Source organism: Athene noctua, chromosome 9 (genome assembly GCF_965140245.1).
Source record: "Athene noctua chromosome 9, bAthNoc1.hap1.1, whole genome shotgun sequence".
In the NCBI taxonomy this organism is placed as follows: domain Eukaryota; kingdom Metazoa; phylum Chordata; class Aves; order Strigiformes; family Strigidae; genus Athene; species Athene noctua.
In genome coordinates this window covers 6,083,169-6,100,570 of record NC_134045.1, presented here as the reverse complement: position 1 = coordinate 6,100,570, position 17,402 = coordinate 6,083,169, and the positions used below count along the sequence as shown (strand labels likewise).

The window sequence follows — 17,402 nt, the reverse complement described above, 5'->3', positions numbered from 1 at the left end:
AGTTTGGGTTCACTCACTCTCACCGTATGACACTACCCTGGGACCATGCACAGACAGGGATTTCCATTAGTCACCCTCCTGCTCCAAAAAAACCACACCCCAAACAACCCTCTGATAAAGAGTCTTTTCCAAGAGCCTCCTCTTTTCCAGGCGTAATCCAGGAGGGTCCTGGCCCAGCTGTTGACCTCTCAATTCCCCTGGGAGCCTGAGCCCAGCAGCCGATCAAGTCTCAGCCCTGGGTGGTCAGAGCCAGACGGGACTGAGGCCATGTTAAACGTCTGAGGCCAACAAACCGGCTCCTTTTCACCTCCCCAAAAACGTTTGCCTTTGGGTAAAAGCCAACGACCCTGCAAAGCTCAAAGAAACAATCTTCTGGTGCATTACAAGGAAAAGAAAAGTAGGTGAGGAAGCCAGAGCCCATTGGGACCCGTGTGGGGGAAAACTGCCCCACCCTGGGGCAATGGGAGCTCTGGCTCCAGCAGATCTGCTCAATGTGTGGAGAGCCAGACTCTTTTCAAATGTTACACTTGAATAAGTTAAGCCAAGCTGCTCTTCCAGATAGCTAACAGGGGCCACAGCAGCCATTAGGATCCACGCCATCCAGCCTGCTATTTTTAGACCATCCACAAGGAAGGAAACCTCAGACAACCATCAGCGTGAGCTGAACTGCAGCTCCTCAGCTGCTTGGCCAGCGCCGCAGGAGCTGCTCCACCCAGGCGGTCTCACTTCTGACACCGGGAGGATGGATGAGATTTGCAGAGGGCTTAGGGAGGTCGCCAGCATTGCAGCCCCTACCCCTCTATCACAGAGCTAAAGCTGCCAGCATGAAACAGGTAGATCTGCATAAAAAAAAAAATGCAAACCACCCCAAACAACCCAAAACCTGAGCTGATTGCTGGTGCAGACATTTCTAAGCCCAGGGAGGGGTGAGTGATCTGTGATCTTCAGAGAAAACAAAGCCTGGGGAGCAGAAAGCAAAGCCTCCCTCTCTGGCAGTGATTTTGCAAGGCCCCATGGCCGCATCCTGCGCAGGGAGAGGCAACCTTGGCTCTGTGCTCGGGTTGCAATCCAAAGCTGCTGTGAAACGTGCTTTTGGCTGCGATGACCTGGCCTGGGAAGTACAACAGGGAGGCCCTTAAATAGCAGCAGTGGAGGAGAAGGGGCAGCCAAGCGACTGCAAAGGATGAGCCACAGACAAGGGAAAGTGGAAAAAACTTCCTAATGTGCTGAGATAATTAATGAAAGCCTTTTTTTTTTAATCCCCCAGGTCCCTAGAAAATAGGGTTATCCCTCTTCATCTCTCAGAGCACCGTAGCAGTTCATAGTCAATGTAGGCAGCTTTGAACAGGCAACATCACAGGCACAGACTGAACCCTCTGCAGACCGATCTATGTTTTGGACACCTGGGCTTGCAGCCAGCATCCCATCCTGAAGTGATTTCAGGGCTCTGAGGGCTTTTATGAGAAGAGAAGAGGCTGGCACCCAAGGTCCTGTAAAAAATAGGACAATAATGACCTCTCTCCACACTGGTCTCTGCAGCATCCTGCTGCTAAACAGAGTCCTAAATCCCCGAAGCGTGAGCTTGAGGGAAGAGCAATAAAAGTAAAAGCAGTGCCCTAGTCTGTGCCATGGCAGACTTGATCCCCAAGCTACAGTGGGGATGGATATATTGATTTATTATTGCAAGACAGGCTTCTCCTTCTGCCTGAGCAAATCTGACCAATGCCACAGCGCATCGAGTGAACCCAGGGAGCGCGGAGGCATGGAGCTGCAGCACTCACCAGAGGAGCTCAGCTGGCTGGCCCTGGCTGGGACGTGAAGCTCCACCGGGCTGGGTCGTGCATCGGAGCCATCAGAAGGACCGTGACCCTCCGTCTGCCCCGCTGGGGAAGAAGCAATCTCGGCCAGCACTTCCAGGTCCTTCAGGATAACCTGTGGAGAGAGACACAGCACCGGATGAGCACGCACGGGGTGGAGGCAGCTGGTGGGGTGAGCCTTCCTTTCCATGGCCAGAGAGGGTCAGATGGGAAGCAAACACCAAATCCTGGTGCATCAAGAAAGGCATAAGGGAGAGAAGGCTACCTACGAAGTTCAAAGTGGAAATTCCAAACGATTGCAGAGGGAATGGGGCAGGAAAGAGAAAAAGGGAGAAAAAAATCAGTTTCTGCTCTGCAAGTCCCAAGGGAGCATGAGATATTAAACCAAATTTACGCAATCAGGCGCAGGGCTTGCTTCTCCCTCTTCCTGCTTCAGGGAGGTCTGGGGTTCGCTGCCCCACACCCCTTCATAACTCCAGATTTGGGAGAACCCCAGCAAGAGCACGGGGATACTCATGGGGGCAAACCCCAGTCTGCCTGTCTGCCGCCCCTGCCCCCAGCTTGCCCCGTTCAGGGCAGCATCCAAGAGCAGGCTCAGCTCCCTGCATTCAGGATGTCGAGGCAGAGCTGCCATTTGGATTTCATAGCTCTTTCTTTCCAGAAATTGCTGAATTAGTCTATATATAGCATTTCTGGAGAAGATATTACAGGGTGGGCTTTTTTTTTTTTTTTTTTTTGTCCTCAACCCTTCTCATGTCTCAGGCTATTTTGGGTCCCATTTCATTCAAATGTCCTTGGGTCTAGATGTTTCACCAGCCGTCCCTGATGCTCTGAGCGTAGCAGGGCTGTGTGGAGCAGAAAGGCTGCCAAAAAGGGCTGATTGCCACATCTAACCCATCAGCATCCAGCAGAGCACATCTCTGACCACCGCTTGCCCACCAGCATAGCGTCCCAGGCTTTCCATGTGTTCTCACACGGCATCTTTCTGAGGATCTGCAGTTATATGGGAGTTTGAGATACCAAAAAAACCCTTAATCTGGAAAAAAAAAGGCCAATTACATCTTTTTTTGATCATGCAGAACTTGAAAATATGACCCCTGAAAATCAGAAAGGAGTCCCTGGGTTTCTCTGTTACAGGTATCTTAAGCTGTTTTGGTTTGGGGTTTTTTTTTTGTAATTAGGGCTGGTTTTTAAGCCCTCAGCAGCCTTTGAGCAGGCAGCAAGGTGTCCAGGCTTTGGTGCATAGCTGGCCGTGGGGAAGCAGCCTGCCATGGGCACCACGAGGCTCCAGCACACTTGGGAAGACCCTGCACCTATCAACACAAGTAAGTCCCAGCCCACAGCTCTCCCAGGGCTGAAAAAACATAAGATAACAACAACTTGTGCAATGAGGAGGTGCTGCTGTCCCTGAAGAACACAGCAGCTGCGTGATGCTGTCAAGGATGGGACCTCATTGGCATCATGGGACGCCACTGCCATCACCAGCCTTCATCCTCTTCCAAGGAAGCGATGCCACAGTCTGCAGCAGAGAAAAGACCTTGGTCCTCCCTCTCTGCCCAACTTTGCAGGGCTTCCAAGCACTGGTGGCTCAGATAAACCGACACTGGCAGTGCTTTGTTTCAAGTGGAGGATGCCCCTGAGCAGAGCTCACAAAGCCAGGGCTCCTGAAGGCCTGTGTAGATTCTCTAGTGGCTAATCACACAGCTCAGCTGAACTTGCAGCCTTCAAGCAGGGAAGGCACTAATTGGGGTCTCAAGCTCTCGCAGCTGGAGAAATTACACCCATGGAGGTTTCCAAGTCTCATTGTCTTTGGCTAAAACTGGCAAAGAGACTCAGGGCTTGGCTACAAGGGCTGGCAGGCAGGCAAGCGCAGGGACTCTTGTTCAGGCTACTGATTTTGTTGAGCCCAGCAAACGTGCCAGCACAACCAGACTGATGTATCCTATCATGCCAAGGTTGTATCAACACATGGATGATGCACTGCATGAACCAGCTGCCTGTGATTGCCACCCTGCTGCATTTCCTTCAGCCCCGATCCCCCTCCCAAGCCCTCCCACCCAGACCAGCGTTTAGGCTATCGTGCAGCATAGACTTCACCAGCAGTTCCATCAGGAAACAGGATCAAGACCCTTGGCTGGGCAAAAATCACCCCTGCTGCCTCTCAAAGCATTTAGAGACTGTGAAGTCGGATCATTAATTCAACCTCCCAGCGCAGCTCTATCTCTGAGGTGGTGTCAAGCTCCATCTCTGAGATGCTGCTTGTGCTCAGGATGCTCCTGCCAGGCTGCCTGGGCAGCAGTGACTGGCGCCACCAAGGGCATGGCTGGATCTCTCAAGATCTGGGGATGTTAAGAGGTGTCTCCAGAAGCCAGCCACGTAGGTCACAAGCAGGAGATGGAAAAAGCAGCATGGGCTGGATTTTACAACTGAAAAACACGAAGGAAATAAGAAACAGGAGGGACAGGTGCACAAACACCTGGAGGAAGAGGAGGAGCAGGCAGCCGTGAAGGCCTGGGGTTTTCCAGCCGTGGGAAAGAGGCAGGAAGCTCCAGCTCCTGCTGCTTCTTCCCCGCATGCTCTGGAGTGGGTTCCCAGCTGGGGACGGAGGAAAGCCAGGAGCGCTTGGTATGCGCTGCACATCCCTGCGCTAAGCAAAGCTAGAGCTGGCGGCTGGCTTTGTGCAAGTGAGGAGGCTGTAAGAAAGCAATATCCTGCCATTGCCATGGCAACGGGCTGGCTGCGCCAGGAGCGAGCTGGTCCCATCCGTCAGGAGCCGAGTGGCCGTCAGACCCGACAGCGCCGGGAGCACAAGGCCGGAGCCATTCCCAGCTGCCTGGCGAAAGCACGATTGCAACGGCCAGCCTGGAGGAACAGCCACTGAGGATATTTTCCTGGCCCAGAAGGGATTTCTGTGAAGGTTTCCCCATGGGGATGAGATGTAGGGTGGTGTGCCACTGCTCCAGGCAATTTGGGGGATTAGTGGGAATGGAAGGAGCAGGGGAAGCAGGGTCATGGTGGATGGGGAGACCCAGCTGCTGTCACGAGTCTCTCCCAGCACAGGGACGAAGAGCAGCACAGAGAGGGGCGAGCTCTTTGCACGGCTTGGGGATGAGGTCCAGGTTATCAGACACTTATAAATAATCTGCTATTTCTCCTCCCTGGGAATAGGCAAGATTTCTCCCTGTATCACCTTCAGAGCAGAGATTTTGAGGGCACAGAAAACTGTCAGTCTCTCTGGCCTCTCCAGATCTAGGTCAGGTTAATTTGCCGCTTGTTCTGGTTGAACGGAGCCGAGACCAGCTCTGCTGGCGGCAGCACCGGGGAAAAGCAGCCCCCGAATGGTCTGTGCCAGATGGGATACATCTCCTGCCTGAAAAGCATCGCCTTGATGCTCTTGGCAAGCAATTTGCCTCTCGCCAAAATGCTGGGCTGGCCCCAGCACCTTGGGGTTAGGGCCTCCCAGGAAGGGGAGGTGACCCCAAATCCACTGCAGACCCCCACGGAGTGAGACTCAGCACCCTGCAACACATACTGACTACCAGGACACCAGGGCAGGCTGCAGCTCCTGGGGTACACATGAGGGCAAGGATAGGGACTGAGCTCCTGAAGACACTCTCCTTGCTGGTATTTATGGAAAAGCTTAGAAAAAAAAAAGTGAAAAGATTAAAATGCCTGTGAGCAGCAGGTTGATGCTCAAGGGTGGCCTGGGATGTCCCAGAGTGTGGGTATTCTCTGGGCAATGAAATGGGGGACTCAACACCGAGGACAAGGTTATTCTTGCCCAGGAGAAGATTTGGAATTCGGCTGAAGCAAGATGCTACCAAGATGGAAAACAAGAAGGTTAAGGGCTGCAAAGCATGTCTTCAAAGAGGACCAAGATCAGAGAGGCTGTGGAAAACCCCACAGCATTACCAGGACTGGCAAGGTAGGGGGCTGGAGGCATGACCTGGTGGGGACCAGGAAAGCTAAGGATGCTGCTGGGTGCTTCCTCCTGCTCCACCACTCAAATGCAGCCCTTTGCCGCTGCAGCAGGCACCGAGGTTTCCCCAGAGGGCTTAATTCATCTTATTTTTTTCAAGCCCTCCAAACCTTTTAGCTGCAGCCAGGGGAGGGGAGGCGAGCATGGGCAGGCAGTCCCAGAGCCAAGAGCAGCCAGCAGCAAGACTGGCCAAGCCCCAGACACACGATGTGAAAAGCAAACTTGCGTCCCCCCCGCCTCCACCGGCTTTAAAGACAGAAAAAGAAAAGAAAAACCACCATTAATCTTCCCACACTAATTTAACTGGACCTCTTTTCAGGTCCCTAGCACATCAACTTTCATCCTCTGATCTTGCCAAGACTTTTTTTTTTTTTCTTTCCCTTTACAGCCACAGGATTTCAGCCTGCGGCTGGGAGGGGAGCAGAAAGACGACAGCAGGGCTGGGGGCTTCTCCTCTCCTCCCCAGTGCAAATCTTGCTGGGTCCTGCTAACCCACACTCACAGCATCAGTGAATACAGCAGGCAGTGGGGGGGGTCACTTGGTAATACAGCCACAACCACCTGAAACCAAGCTGCAACCCGAAAACTCCCCATCCTCTCTCCTGCTTTTGCAAATACCCCTTTGTCCCTGCTGCTGGGTGTGTGAGGGCCAGGCCTGCAGCATCCTGAGCAGCAGGAGCACAAGCACTGTCACAGCTCAGAGCACCTCTTTAAATGTGTTTAATTAGCGTATGGGGAGCTTAATGCACCACCTGATGCCAGCTGCAGGGCAGGATGCCAAGGAGGTGTTTCTTCATGTATTAGAGGGCAGGGGAGGAGGCAGGACAGGTCCAGCCAGTGGGATGAGGCTGGAGTAAGCTCCAGCCTTGGAGCATCCTTGTGGGCGAGGCTGTGGGGGGCTGGATGCCTTCAACCCTTTCAAATTCAGCACTCAGAGTCCCAGAGCTTATGATAAGCAAAGGGTTTGCTCTTATTTGCTACCCTGACTCCCATCCAGCACCTTCACATCCTGGAGAGCAAGGCAAACCAAAGCCAAGCTCACCAAATCCTGCATCCTACACCTTCATCCCACCCTGGACCTACTCTGAGCCAGCTCCCCAGGACAGGGATTGCCTGTCCTCTGCAGCAGACAGGTTTTCTGTGGTTTTAGTCTGCTCTGTGATTTCACCCAGGAATGCTACAAGCACCACCTTGAGCCCAGACTGCCAGCTTACCACTCGTCGTTCAGTATACGTATAAACTGTGGATGCACATGTATACGCAAGCCATGCAATTATGGTCCAGAACTGGTGCTGAGCCAAAAAGCTCCCTGTGGATCACCCTCCCCCCAGGAATCTTCCCATTCCTGCACAACACAGCACACAGATTATCTTTCAACCCAGTGCCCTTGCAAATGCCTCGAGTCCTTGGAGAAAGCATCACCCCACCCTGCTTTAAGACTTCTGCTTACGGGCTGCTTCCACATATGGCAAACTGGGCTGACCACATTTTCCACCATCCAACTGAAATTATATACCTCTCTCTATACCCCACCATTTCAGTCCTAAGCTCACGCTCAGTGTAACTTCCCTCTTGAAAACAAGTAGCCTCCCTGCTTCGGTACCTTGTAGCTTTGAGTGGCGAATTAAAGGCTGAGAGCTGGAGCACAAATGGGTCTAAAACCAACAGAGCAAAGCTCCAAACCAAACCACACTAAGACAGCTATTCGCTTTGGCACAAGCTTTTGTTCAGCTTCATTGTACTGGGAATCAGGAGCAATGGGAGAAGTTCGCCAGGATTAAGCATGACAGCAGGGCTCAGAGGGCAGGGCAGAAACCCTGCGGTGCTGCAGGACACACAGGAGGGGTGTAGGAGTTAACAGCAAAGGAGAGAGAGCAATACCAGCATACCACCATACCTGGGGCTCCTTCTCTCCTAGTTTAATACTGGAAATGCAAGAGGAGGGAAGCTTGTCATGGAGAAGTTGACTTGAAGGTCATGCAGACATTCAAGTCCATCGCTACCTCCAGGGACAACGGTAGCCCAGCCTCAGCTAACCCTCTCTAGGAAAGAGTATCAATTCTTGTACAGTGCCAGGAGCAGACTTCTGAGGGATGTTCTAGGAGATACAGCCGCAAACAGCAAGCTAAGAAATCATTTGGATCTTCTTGCTGTATTCAAAGCCTTGACTGGCCCCTGCATTAACGCAGGTAGATTTTCACATTAGCAGAGTTGAGAGGAAGCCAAAGACTATCCTGCTTCACATCAGACACCAGTTTCACCTCATGCGTCATTCCTGCATGAGTCAGACTAAAGTCCCAGCACAACTTCTAACCCCCAGCAAGATTAAGAGGAGCAGATAAGCAAACAGGAACATGTTCAGCCATAAATAACTCCATTTTGTAGCCGGAGAAAGGAAAACAAAGCAAAGAAAGAAAACCAGCAGTGTCACTGCTTCACAGTTTTCTCAGAGATGCCTTCACTACTTCTTGGGTCCAACTAAACTCAGCACCTGACTCCAACTGGGAAGATCCCAGGGAACCGGACAGCTACATCAGAAACTGCTTTTGCACCAGGAGCTTGCAGAGGGAGATGACCCAAAGAGCAGCTCTTCTTTTCAGCAATGCCTTCCAGCAGCAGTGCTTTTAACCTGTGGGTGGAAGAGTCTAACCCACTGCTCCCACAGGGTGCTGGGGCTTTGACTTTTCACCTTTTCTAACATCAATTCTTCAACCAGGTATCAGGGCTGCAAGACTCACACCGATGAAAGGAGCAGCTTGTGCAAAAAAAAACCATTTCCAGCAGGACCTTCTTAAGTCTTGCAGCTGTGAGGAAGTTTTTAAGCACATCAAATTTTAACCAGGGCTTTTAAAGATTGCCTTCAAAACCAGGTCTCAAATGCAGGACGGCGCACGTCCCTGTTGGGGAAGCACAGGAACCAGCACGAGGTGACGCAGTGCAGCAGTACAGCATCTGACAGCCAGGAATCCTGTATCCCAACTTGTCTACATATCAAAGGGAACTGCTTGCTTCAGCTTCCCTCCAACTTCTCTGCGCTGCCTTTGTGAATCTTAACTAGGTGTCTTGACCATTTCTTTACTGGCGCAGGAGAACTGGGTAGGAAGAGGAACAGGAGAGAAGGCAGAGATGACTCAGGACACCACAGATGCATCATGAAGATACTGGCCCCTGTTCAGCACGGTGGAGGTGGAGCAACACCTTGTGCTACTTTAACGATAAAAACGCATGACAACTTAAAGGACACGGATCTGGCTCCATCCAGCACGTCTCTCCTTGCTTTGGGCTTGATTATTTATGGCAAGTGCACAGAGAGCCTTGGAGCAGCTCAAGACCAGACCTTAAAAATAAGGTGCCTGAGCACGGTCTTTCAGTCTGATGCAAAGCCCTGACTAGTACGGACCCTCTAAAGCCGGATTCCCCTTTGGTGATGAGCTAGTGAGAAGAAACTGCTCCAGAAGAGTTTCAGAGCACATCAGGAGAGTGACAGCTGGCCTCCAAACTGTGCATGGGGGCCAGGGGACCTGCAGGCACTGCAAAAGGATGTTCAACCTTGCTGGGAAGAAAGATGGCACTGACACTGCTGCACAGCCAGGCTCCCTTGGGGAGAGCAGCACTGCAGAATGAAGACAGCAAAAAAACCCTCACTGAATATGTGTTACACCACACAACGTGTGGAGTCCTACCTGGAAAGGCGAGGGAGATGCTTCCTCGTTAAGAGAGCTGATGGGTTAGCACACATAGGATCCCACACTAACCCGGTGATCTGCAGCCCGTTAGCCAAGAGCTTCTGGGGATCCTGATCTGCTCTAGGACAACGTGAATGTGCATACTACAAATACTGTACTGACCAGGGAGTAAGGGTTAAGAGATCACCCCGTGTCCCCTTTTCTAATAGGCACTGACATCGTTCCCAAAAATGCTCAGCTCAAACCCCCCCTACTATTTCGGTCATTTCTATTTCCTCTGCAAAAAGCAGCAGATCTGGTTGGGAGCCAGCTGAGCAGTGGTGTTTAATGGATTGACTCGTCTATGGATTTCCTTAAAAAAACCCCGCTCCAAACATTTAAATAAATAGAAGACAGGATTAAATAAATCAGCTTAAAATTACTTTTGAGCCATTCCCAGTTATGTCACATGGAGGAAATGCATCACCAGGGTCCTTTCTTCACTGTTTTTTTCAAATATTAATAAGCAGTGTAATTGCAACATGACTCACTGCGATCTCCTGCCAAGCTGGAGAGACTATCTGCAAGATGCAGGCTTTCTAGAGCGTTGCAAAGGCAGATGTGTGCTTGGGGACTCTTTTGGAAAGGTTTGCATTGTAAGCAGCAGGGTATGGAAAATGGCCAGGGAGTCGCTTGCCTTTGCAAGTCATTCCTTCGCTTGCTTATTCCCTGTCCTCCTCTCCTAACGACCCCCTTGCACATGGGATTTATCGCAGGATTGGGGTTTGATGCCCTAAGCATGTAAAGCAAAGCAGATAGCACGTGACTTTTATTCCACGAGGAAGGTCTGGGCTGAGACACCAGCCAGGATCATTCACAGCTCTGGGCAAGAGGTATCCAGCTGATGGTAGAAGCGCTACCGTTGTCTGGGCCAGCTGGGTGCTGAAGTTGCCAGCCTCCCACCCAAGCACTAGAAACGCTCCAGGGTGCAATGGAGAGGGGGAGAAGACACCAAAGATGCCAAAATTGACAAGACTGGAACCAGAAAAGAGGAGTAAGGAAAAAAGATGAGGAAACCGGAAAATGGTGCAGCGCCTTGGGAAGGGAGCAGCCTGGGAGATGAAGAGCACTGCACTGGGAGGGTAAGGTGAAGGCAGAGCAAGCTGACTCACTCATTGCTGCCTGATTTTCTTTGCTCACTTCAAAGCCAAGCGGTTCCCAGGCAGCTTGATGCCACTGGGCATCTACTGCAGCCCCACCAGGCAATGCTGATACTGCCCTGCTTGTGGTGGGTGCTGCTTAACCACCTCATGACTTGGATTTTGCAGTGCTGGCTGGACACAATCCCCTCACATCCCTAGACAGCTGTTGCAAGGCATCCCAACTCCCACTCACCAAGGATCTGACCACGAACCAGTCCCATGGGAAAGGCACCAGCTCTGGAACTGGAAGCCCCACCTGTGTTTCCAGGCAGGCAAAAACAATTTTTAGGAGCTGGCTTTGAAGGATCAGCTCTCAAAGATGGAGAGGAAGGTTTATATAGACAGAAGGTCCCAAACACATCAGTCTAACCAAGACAACAGGGCCTTCAGCCAGGCAGCTATATGCAGGCTCCACGTTGGGTCTTCTTCAGTTTAGCCAAGAGGACTAAACTCCCCAGTGCCAACACTGGCCAGGCCTCACAAAATCCCTTGCGTTCAAGCCAAAAAATCCAAAGCCCAGCTAGATGTGGAGAGAGTAAGGAGGACTTCTGCAGCAGCTGCAGCACTTACCTCATCTGACTCATCTGAGAGGGTTCGCAGCAAGATGGGGAAGAGGCTGTCAGTGTGTCGGAACATCTAGAACCAGAAATATGGTTAGCATTAGTCCTATAGGCCTGGTCACCCCCTGCCACAAGACCCCTTGCCCCAGGGGAAGCTGCTGAAAGCTTCACCAGCATTTTCCATCTGATCTGGAGAGCTCTTCTTCCTTAAGCTACTGGGTAACCAGCAGGCAAAGCCGGCTCAGAGAAGGCAGGTGGACACTTGGTTGGAGTGCTCCCAACATAATTACAGCTAATTCAAAGGCAAGGAGCAGGCTAGGAGTGGACAAGCTCAGTCCCACAGGGGAAGCAGCAGGCTCACAGGCCGAGTCCCTAACCTACCTTACGAGGAGTCTTGATGTACAGGTGGTAGAGCCATTTCAGGACTGCAATTCTGGTCATCATCCCAATGGATGTGTCATGGAGGTGGCAGTCCAGCACCTGAACTATTCCATCCAGGTTCAGGGTCACCTGGATCCTCTCGGAGCTGCATGAAAAGGAGAGAGGTTAGTTCAGTGCAGTATTGTCCAATTCACTCCTCCCACAGGGGGGAGGTCTTTAACACACCAGAGGCTGCATCAAACAGCTCAAACCCTAGGAAACCTCAACTGTCTCCTTGGCCTGCTCCTGCCCCACTCAGCCTGGCCCCCTATGCTTCTTATTCCATGCATCCAGATCTGCTCATGGCAAACCCAACAACTGTGTTTACATCTTCAAGGCTTACGACAGCCAAGAAACAAGCTCCAGGCTGGCCAGGTTTGCCCATGTGGCATAAGTAGCTTCTGATAGGCATTACCAGATGGGGAAGCACCACGAGAGACACAGCAACGCACCAGAAGCTTGCTTTGGAAACAACAGAAATCTTCCAAGCTTGAAGGTCTACCACTTTCCCAAAACAGCTGCTACCTACACATGATAAGACATCATGCTAGATGAATCCAGTACCATGGCTGTGTTGAGAAACTGGTCTGTATTGCAGTCACCAGGCTTGGGATTCAAAAACTAGAGATCCATAAAATGCACTCAGAATCCAACTCAAGTTTGACCTGCTCAAACATCTCCAGAGAACACCAACCCACGTGTCCTCAAACTCCACTAGTTGAGGCCACCCAACCAGTTGAGGATATCCAGTTTCCACTAATCCCAGCAGACTCGTGCTGAGGACTGCAGATGGCACCCTGGCTGGCAGTGTTTTCGGGATGCCTTGAGAACATCATCTTGTTTCCCAAAAGCCATCCCAAAATACAAGGATAATTCTTGGTCACCAACCAGGGAAGAAAGCAAACAATGCCCTTAGTTCACTTGGACATTGCCTCTTTTATAACACCGACAGCCTGAAGACCCTTAGCTCTTACTATGGTGAAAAACTCCTCGGTTTTTCCCGACACAGCTGGGGCCAGCACTGGGACAGGTGACCCCAATGCAGGAGAGGTCATGTCACAGCATTTTTTGTCCTGTTTGTAATCCTGAGGTCTACCTGATGGTTTCCCATCTCTTCCAACAGCAAGGATGTGGGAATTATCTGTTGCATGACACTACGTTAAGGAGAGAAGGTTGGAGCCACGATGGTTGAAGCAGACCTCCAAGAGGTAGCTGTACTGAAGAGCTAAGTCACTCCCGTCCTACCCAAGCTACTGAATTATTCAAGGCTGAACCAGACTCTTGACGATTTTTCTAGTGCACGCAGAGCTGCTCTGCATCTTGTTTGATAAGAAATCCTAAGGGGCAGATTTCTCATGGTATGATTTGCAAGTAGAGCTGCGGCTTAATAGGATTTGATCTTCCCCAGGACATGCATTCTAAGGGCGAGACGAGGAAGCTGCAGCCCCTCACAGTCCTGCAGATATCAGAATGCTTGATCTGCCTCACATAACAGATGCCAGGGTCTGCAAATTGCATTTTGAGTTGGACTAAGTTTTGCTTTGATGTTGCAAACAACAGCTGAGGGCCAAATGCTCAGATGTGCAGAAGCAAGGGGAAGGAGGAACCCAGAGCATGGGAAGTTTGGGAGAGGAGATGTCCAAGGGAGCAGTGTCCCAGGCCATTTAAGCCAGCCTGAATAAGCCCTATATCTGGTTTTCCTGCAAAACCAGCTCCTGCTGCAGTGGTGCAGCCAGTCAGCCACCCAGCACGGGGCTCCTGATGGGAGAGGAGCATGAATCCTCGACCCAGTTACATCTCCACGCCAAAATATGCATTGTCCGTGAAGGATGGGGAAAAAACCTGAGGGTATTGTGTGTTTCCAGAGGGAAGCAGCTGAAAGGATGGCACAGAGAAGAGGTGCGTGAAGCCGGCCTCGATGCTGTCACATCCAGCAGCTCCATGCTGCTGCGATGCAGGCAGGGAGGACACGGGGTGGTATCGTTAGAGGAGGACGCTGGACTGCTGCCAGCACATCAACACACCATTTCCAGCCCGGCTCGTGCCAAAGTTGCTCATGAAAAGCCCTTCCCCAGTGATGCAGCACCTGTACAGGAGTGGGCTTTGGGCAGAGTCTGGGTGGCCCAAGTCAAAATCCACCTGAGCTGACCCCAGGAGGTGGCTAGCAGTGTCGGGCTCACCTCGAGTCAGGCAGACCCCAGCCATACCACACACCACTGCCCTGCAGCTCCGCCAGGCTCAGCTCCTGCTAAAGTGGAAGGCAGCTGGCAAACCTCCTCGCTGGCTATCCTCTCCCCACATCTGTCGAGATAAACCTTTTAGGGGGGGGTTGCCAGTGGAGAAGCAGCTCATTTACTCAGCACAAAACCAGGGCACCCTCCTGAAAGACAAGAGCTCCGATGAACATGTGGAATTGGGCTAAACATCTCCCAACTGACCATGCTCCTCTGCCTCCAGGATGGAGCAGCACCAGAGTCCCATGGGCTGCTGCCTTTCCAGGGGGGAAGGCAGCAGCTGAGCACAGCAAGAAGCTCAGCCATGGTTGCAGCTCTGAAGCGGGCTTGTAGCTCACCCTGGCTCTCCTTAATCCTCAGGCAGTGTGGAGTGGGAGCAGCAGTACCAGCACCGTGTTAAGGGGATCCTCTGGGCCTGCCACGCCAGCTCCCAGCACCAGCATCTGCGGCAGGGCAGATGTCAGATGCAATCGCTTCCATCTAACCCACTACCCCAGATTCTTCTCCAGAGGATGAATGCAGCCCTGACGCCGCCTCCGTGGTTTGCCTGTGAGGATGGGAGCATGTTTTTAGGGCGAACTGACCAACAATGGGAGACGTACCAGGCTCTCACCTCTGGATACTGGTACCTTTTGCTCAAGCTGAGTGGTAGGGCAGGAGACCCACCCCTCAGCACGTACCTCCTTCTCAGAAAGCATCCTCCAGCACGGGAACAGAGCTCACTTTCCCACTGTATTCAACCCATACTGATGTTTTTCACTTTGTGTCCCTTATCAACTTATTTTCTCATTTCTCCCCTTTCTTCAAGGGCTTCTGCCATCTCTCTCCTCAGCAGTTGCCTCTTCTCTGCCAATGCCTGAACTATCATCTCTCTCCTGGCCTCCTGCCCAGCCCAGCTGCTTTCCTGACCCCATTTTCAGACAAGGTTAAGGTCTAGGCCAGGCTCTAGCCTTTAAGCGGCCTTGCCAAGGGTGAAAATATCCAGGTCCTTTCATTGTGGTCCAAGTCACAAGAGTAGCTCCCATACGGGCTGGCAGCTGTGCTGCTCAATGGGGTCGAGCCAGCGGCCAGGAGGTAAATAGCTCCTCTCTGCTATCAGTCCCACAAGCTGTCGCTTTCTCGTCCTCCATCGTTCTTATTTTGGCACTCTTGGCTTCCTTCTGTTTACTGTAGGTTCCAAGTACTGGAAGTGCCCACAGCACCGTCGCAAGCTGATCTCCTGGGGAAGCAATGAGGCTAAGGCCTAGGCAGAGGCATCCAGTCCAACAACCTGTAGATGACTGTGACAAGGGGGCTGCAGTAGCATGCCTGAGGTCCTCCTCCAGCTCATCCACCCCATGGTGCAGTGGGAGCGGTGAAGTGAACCCATCTCCTCGCTCCAGGTTGGAGAGGAGGGTCAGGAGGAGTCTTCCTGAGGGGACAGTCTGGACCTGAAAGCTGCAGCAAGGCAGACTACACCAGACAGCTGCTGGAGAATGGGACTCCAAGGTTGGCTTGGTGCATGAGCTCAAAGTAAGCCATCATGCTGCCCTCGGCCAGCTTTCCTCTGGGTGCTGCAGGGCACCCAGCACCATCCCTACCCCAAGTGTTCATCACCTCCATGAGCTCCCCAGCTCACTGGCTGCAACCCCAAGGTGCACCAGGCTCTGGGCATGGGGCTGTGGTGACTTCCAGCACAAGCAGGAGCAATTTTCGCTTTGTACAAAGCCCTAATTACCATGTTTAAAAGTCCGATTTAAACGCAGCCTCGGGCAGTTCAGACACGTGGCAGCTGTTTATCCTTTCTACAGAGCAACAAGCAGCCTTAGGTGTCCATGTTTTGCTGACCACCACCCAAACCAAGAAGCCCTCCTTGCATCAAGAAGGATCACATAGGCTCTTCTGAAGCCCCCCATACCCGTTTTCTAGTTTGGTGAGGGATCGTGGTCCCATCATCCTCGTCCAACTGCCATACATCCAACCTGGGCAGCCCTGCTGACCACTAGCCAGCCGTGCCTGACCATCTGCCTGGCAGTATGGTTAGGAAGTTGTCTCAAACCATCCAGGTCTCGTGTTGAAACACCGATGCAGTTACAAAAGCCTAAAAGGCACTTTCCAGCTGTTTTGGTCCAGCAACACAGGACAGACATCTGCATCTTTTCCTGCAGCAGCTCAGACCGACAGAAGGAAGACCGGGCTCTGCTCCAGCAGCCACACTTCCACTTCCCCTTCCTGATCCGGGCTCACACCAGCGCTTGCAGCATTGGCAGGGTCAGCTAGGCCACGGGATGGCTCCAGCACTTCTGGAACACAGTTCTGGTTCACTTCCAATGATGGCTTTTGCAGAAGTTGGAAGTGGGGACCACCACCTGCATGGGGACCCCCCCAGCCCTGTGCAGTCAGGCTCTCTCAGGAGCCAGTTTCTGTCCCGGCACAGACACAGTCCCCATTTCCCAGTGAATGCCACCAGGAAGCTGGCAATTACCCTGAGAGCATTCTGGATTGCTGACAGCATGTTTTAGGAGCCTGGGGGTGCATGTGTCAGTTTGTGGCCATAGGAACGCGAACACGCCCAGCATCCATCTATCGAGCATTTAGACCTCGTCATCTTCTTGGATGGCATCTTCATGGAAGACGTCTCTCTGCAGACGTCGGGCCATGAGCTCCTCCGCCCCTGCTGACCGAGGTCCTCCTCCTTTCACCGTTGCTGCAGCACTCTCCCTCTGCAGACGGCTGCGTGGGGAGGGCAGGAGAAGGGGGCGTGAGAGCTGGATGCCTGGTGCCTGGCCACGCTCCATCACTCACTCACTGGAGGAGACTGGGGGAAGCAGGGGGCGGAGGGGGGGGGGATGAACAAAAACACAAGCAAAGAGTGACTTCATCTTAAAAGGCAGCTGCAACTTCCTCCGTTTGCAGGCTTTCCAGATTTTCAAAGCGACACAACGGTTTCCTGTGGTCCTGTCTTGACACCCAGTGGGCATTCAGCATGCAAGCAGCTGCCTGCTCCCTGGTGTGAGTTATGGCTGCAACCAGCTCCGGGTGCCAGTTCCTGCCTCCCTCTGGCTCCAGAGCCGAGCTAGACAGCCTGAGCAATAGATGGAGCACCAGGCAGATGTCCAGGGCTCCTGTCAGCCATGTACAGCCCCCTAACCCCATGCCAGTCCCCCATAACAGGTGCCACAGCAAAGATGCTGCAGGTCCTGACACGGGACCAGCAGAGAGCTCACACAGATGGAGAAATGGGCTTCAGGGCAGGTAAACACCAGGATAAAACCTGGAGTCTCCTGTTTAAAAGGGCTTAGGATTGCTCAAGAACAAGTCCCTCTGCAAAACCATGTCTCTTAGATTCACAAGAGGTCTCCCACTGTCCCAGATGGTTTTCCCTGGCACTTGGGGAGGTAGCAGACTGCTTCAGTTCAGGCAGCCATTCTCCTCTTGGCTCTCAGTGACACTGTGACCAAGTCACTCCAGCTCTCCCTGCTTCTGTCCCCCTTTGGTCTTCACTCCCTCTCTCCCCCAGGCGCAAGCTCTTCAAGCACAGACCTG

The 17,402-nt window shown here is 52.4% G+C and overlaps 1 protein-coding gene across 2 annotated transcripts in view; it reads right to left on the bottom strand.

Moving 5' to 3' along the window:
• The window catches only part of VAC14 (VAC14 component of PIKFYVE complex), a 66,209-nt gene that overhangs the window by 32,185 nt on the left and 16,622 nt on the right, over positions 1-17,402 (bottom strand). For both annotated transcript variants that reach the window (XR_012634184.1, XM_074913061.1), the window contains exons 11-13: positions 11,605-11,749; positions 11,234-11,299; positions 1,782-1,932 (exon numbers count right to left, since the gene is read on the bottom strand). Coding sequence is in view for 1 of the 2 variants with exons in the window: in XM_074913061.1 (XP_074769162.1) it covers positions 1,782-1,932; positions 11,234-11,299; positions 11,605-11,749 (362 nt within the window). In the remaining variant the exon portion in view is untranslated. The remainder of the gene's footprint in view (positions 1-1,781; positions 1,933-11,233; positions 11,300-11,604; positions 11,750-17,402) is intronic.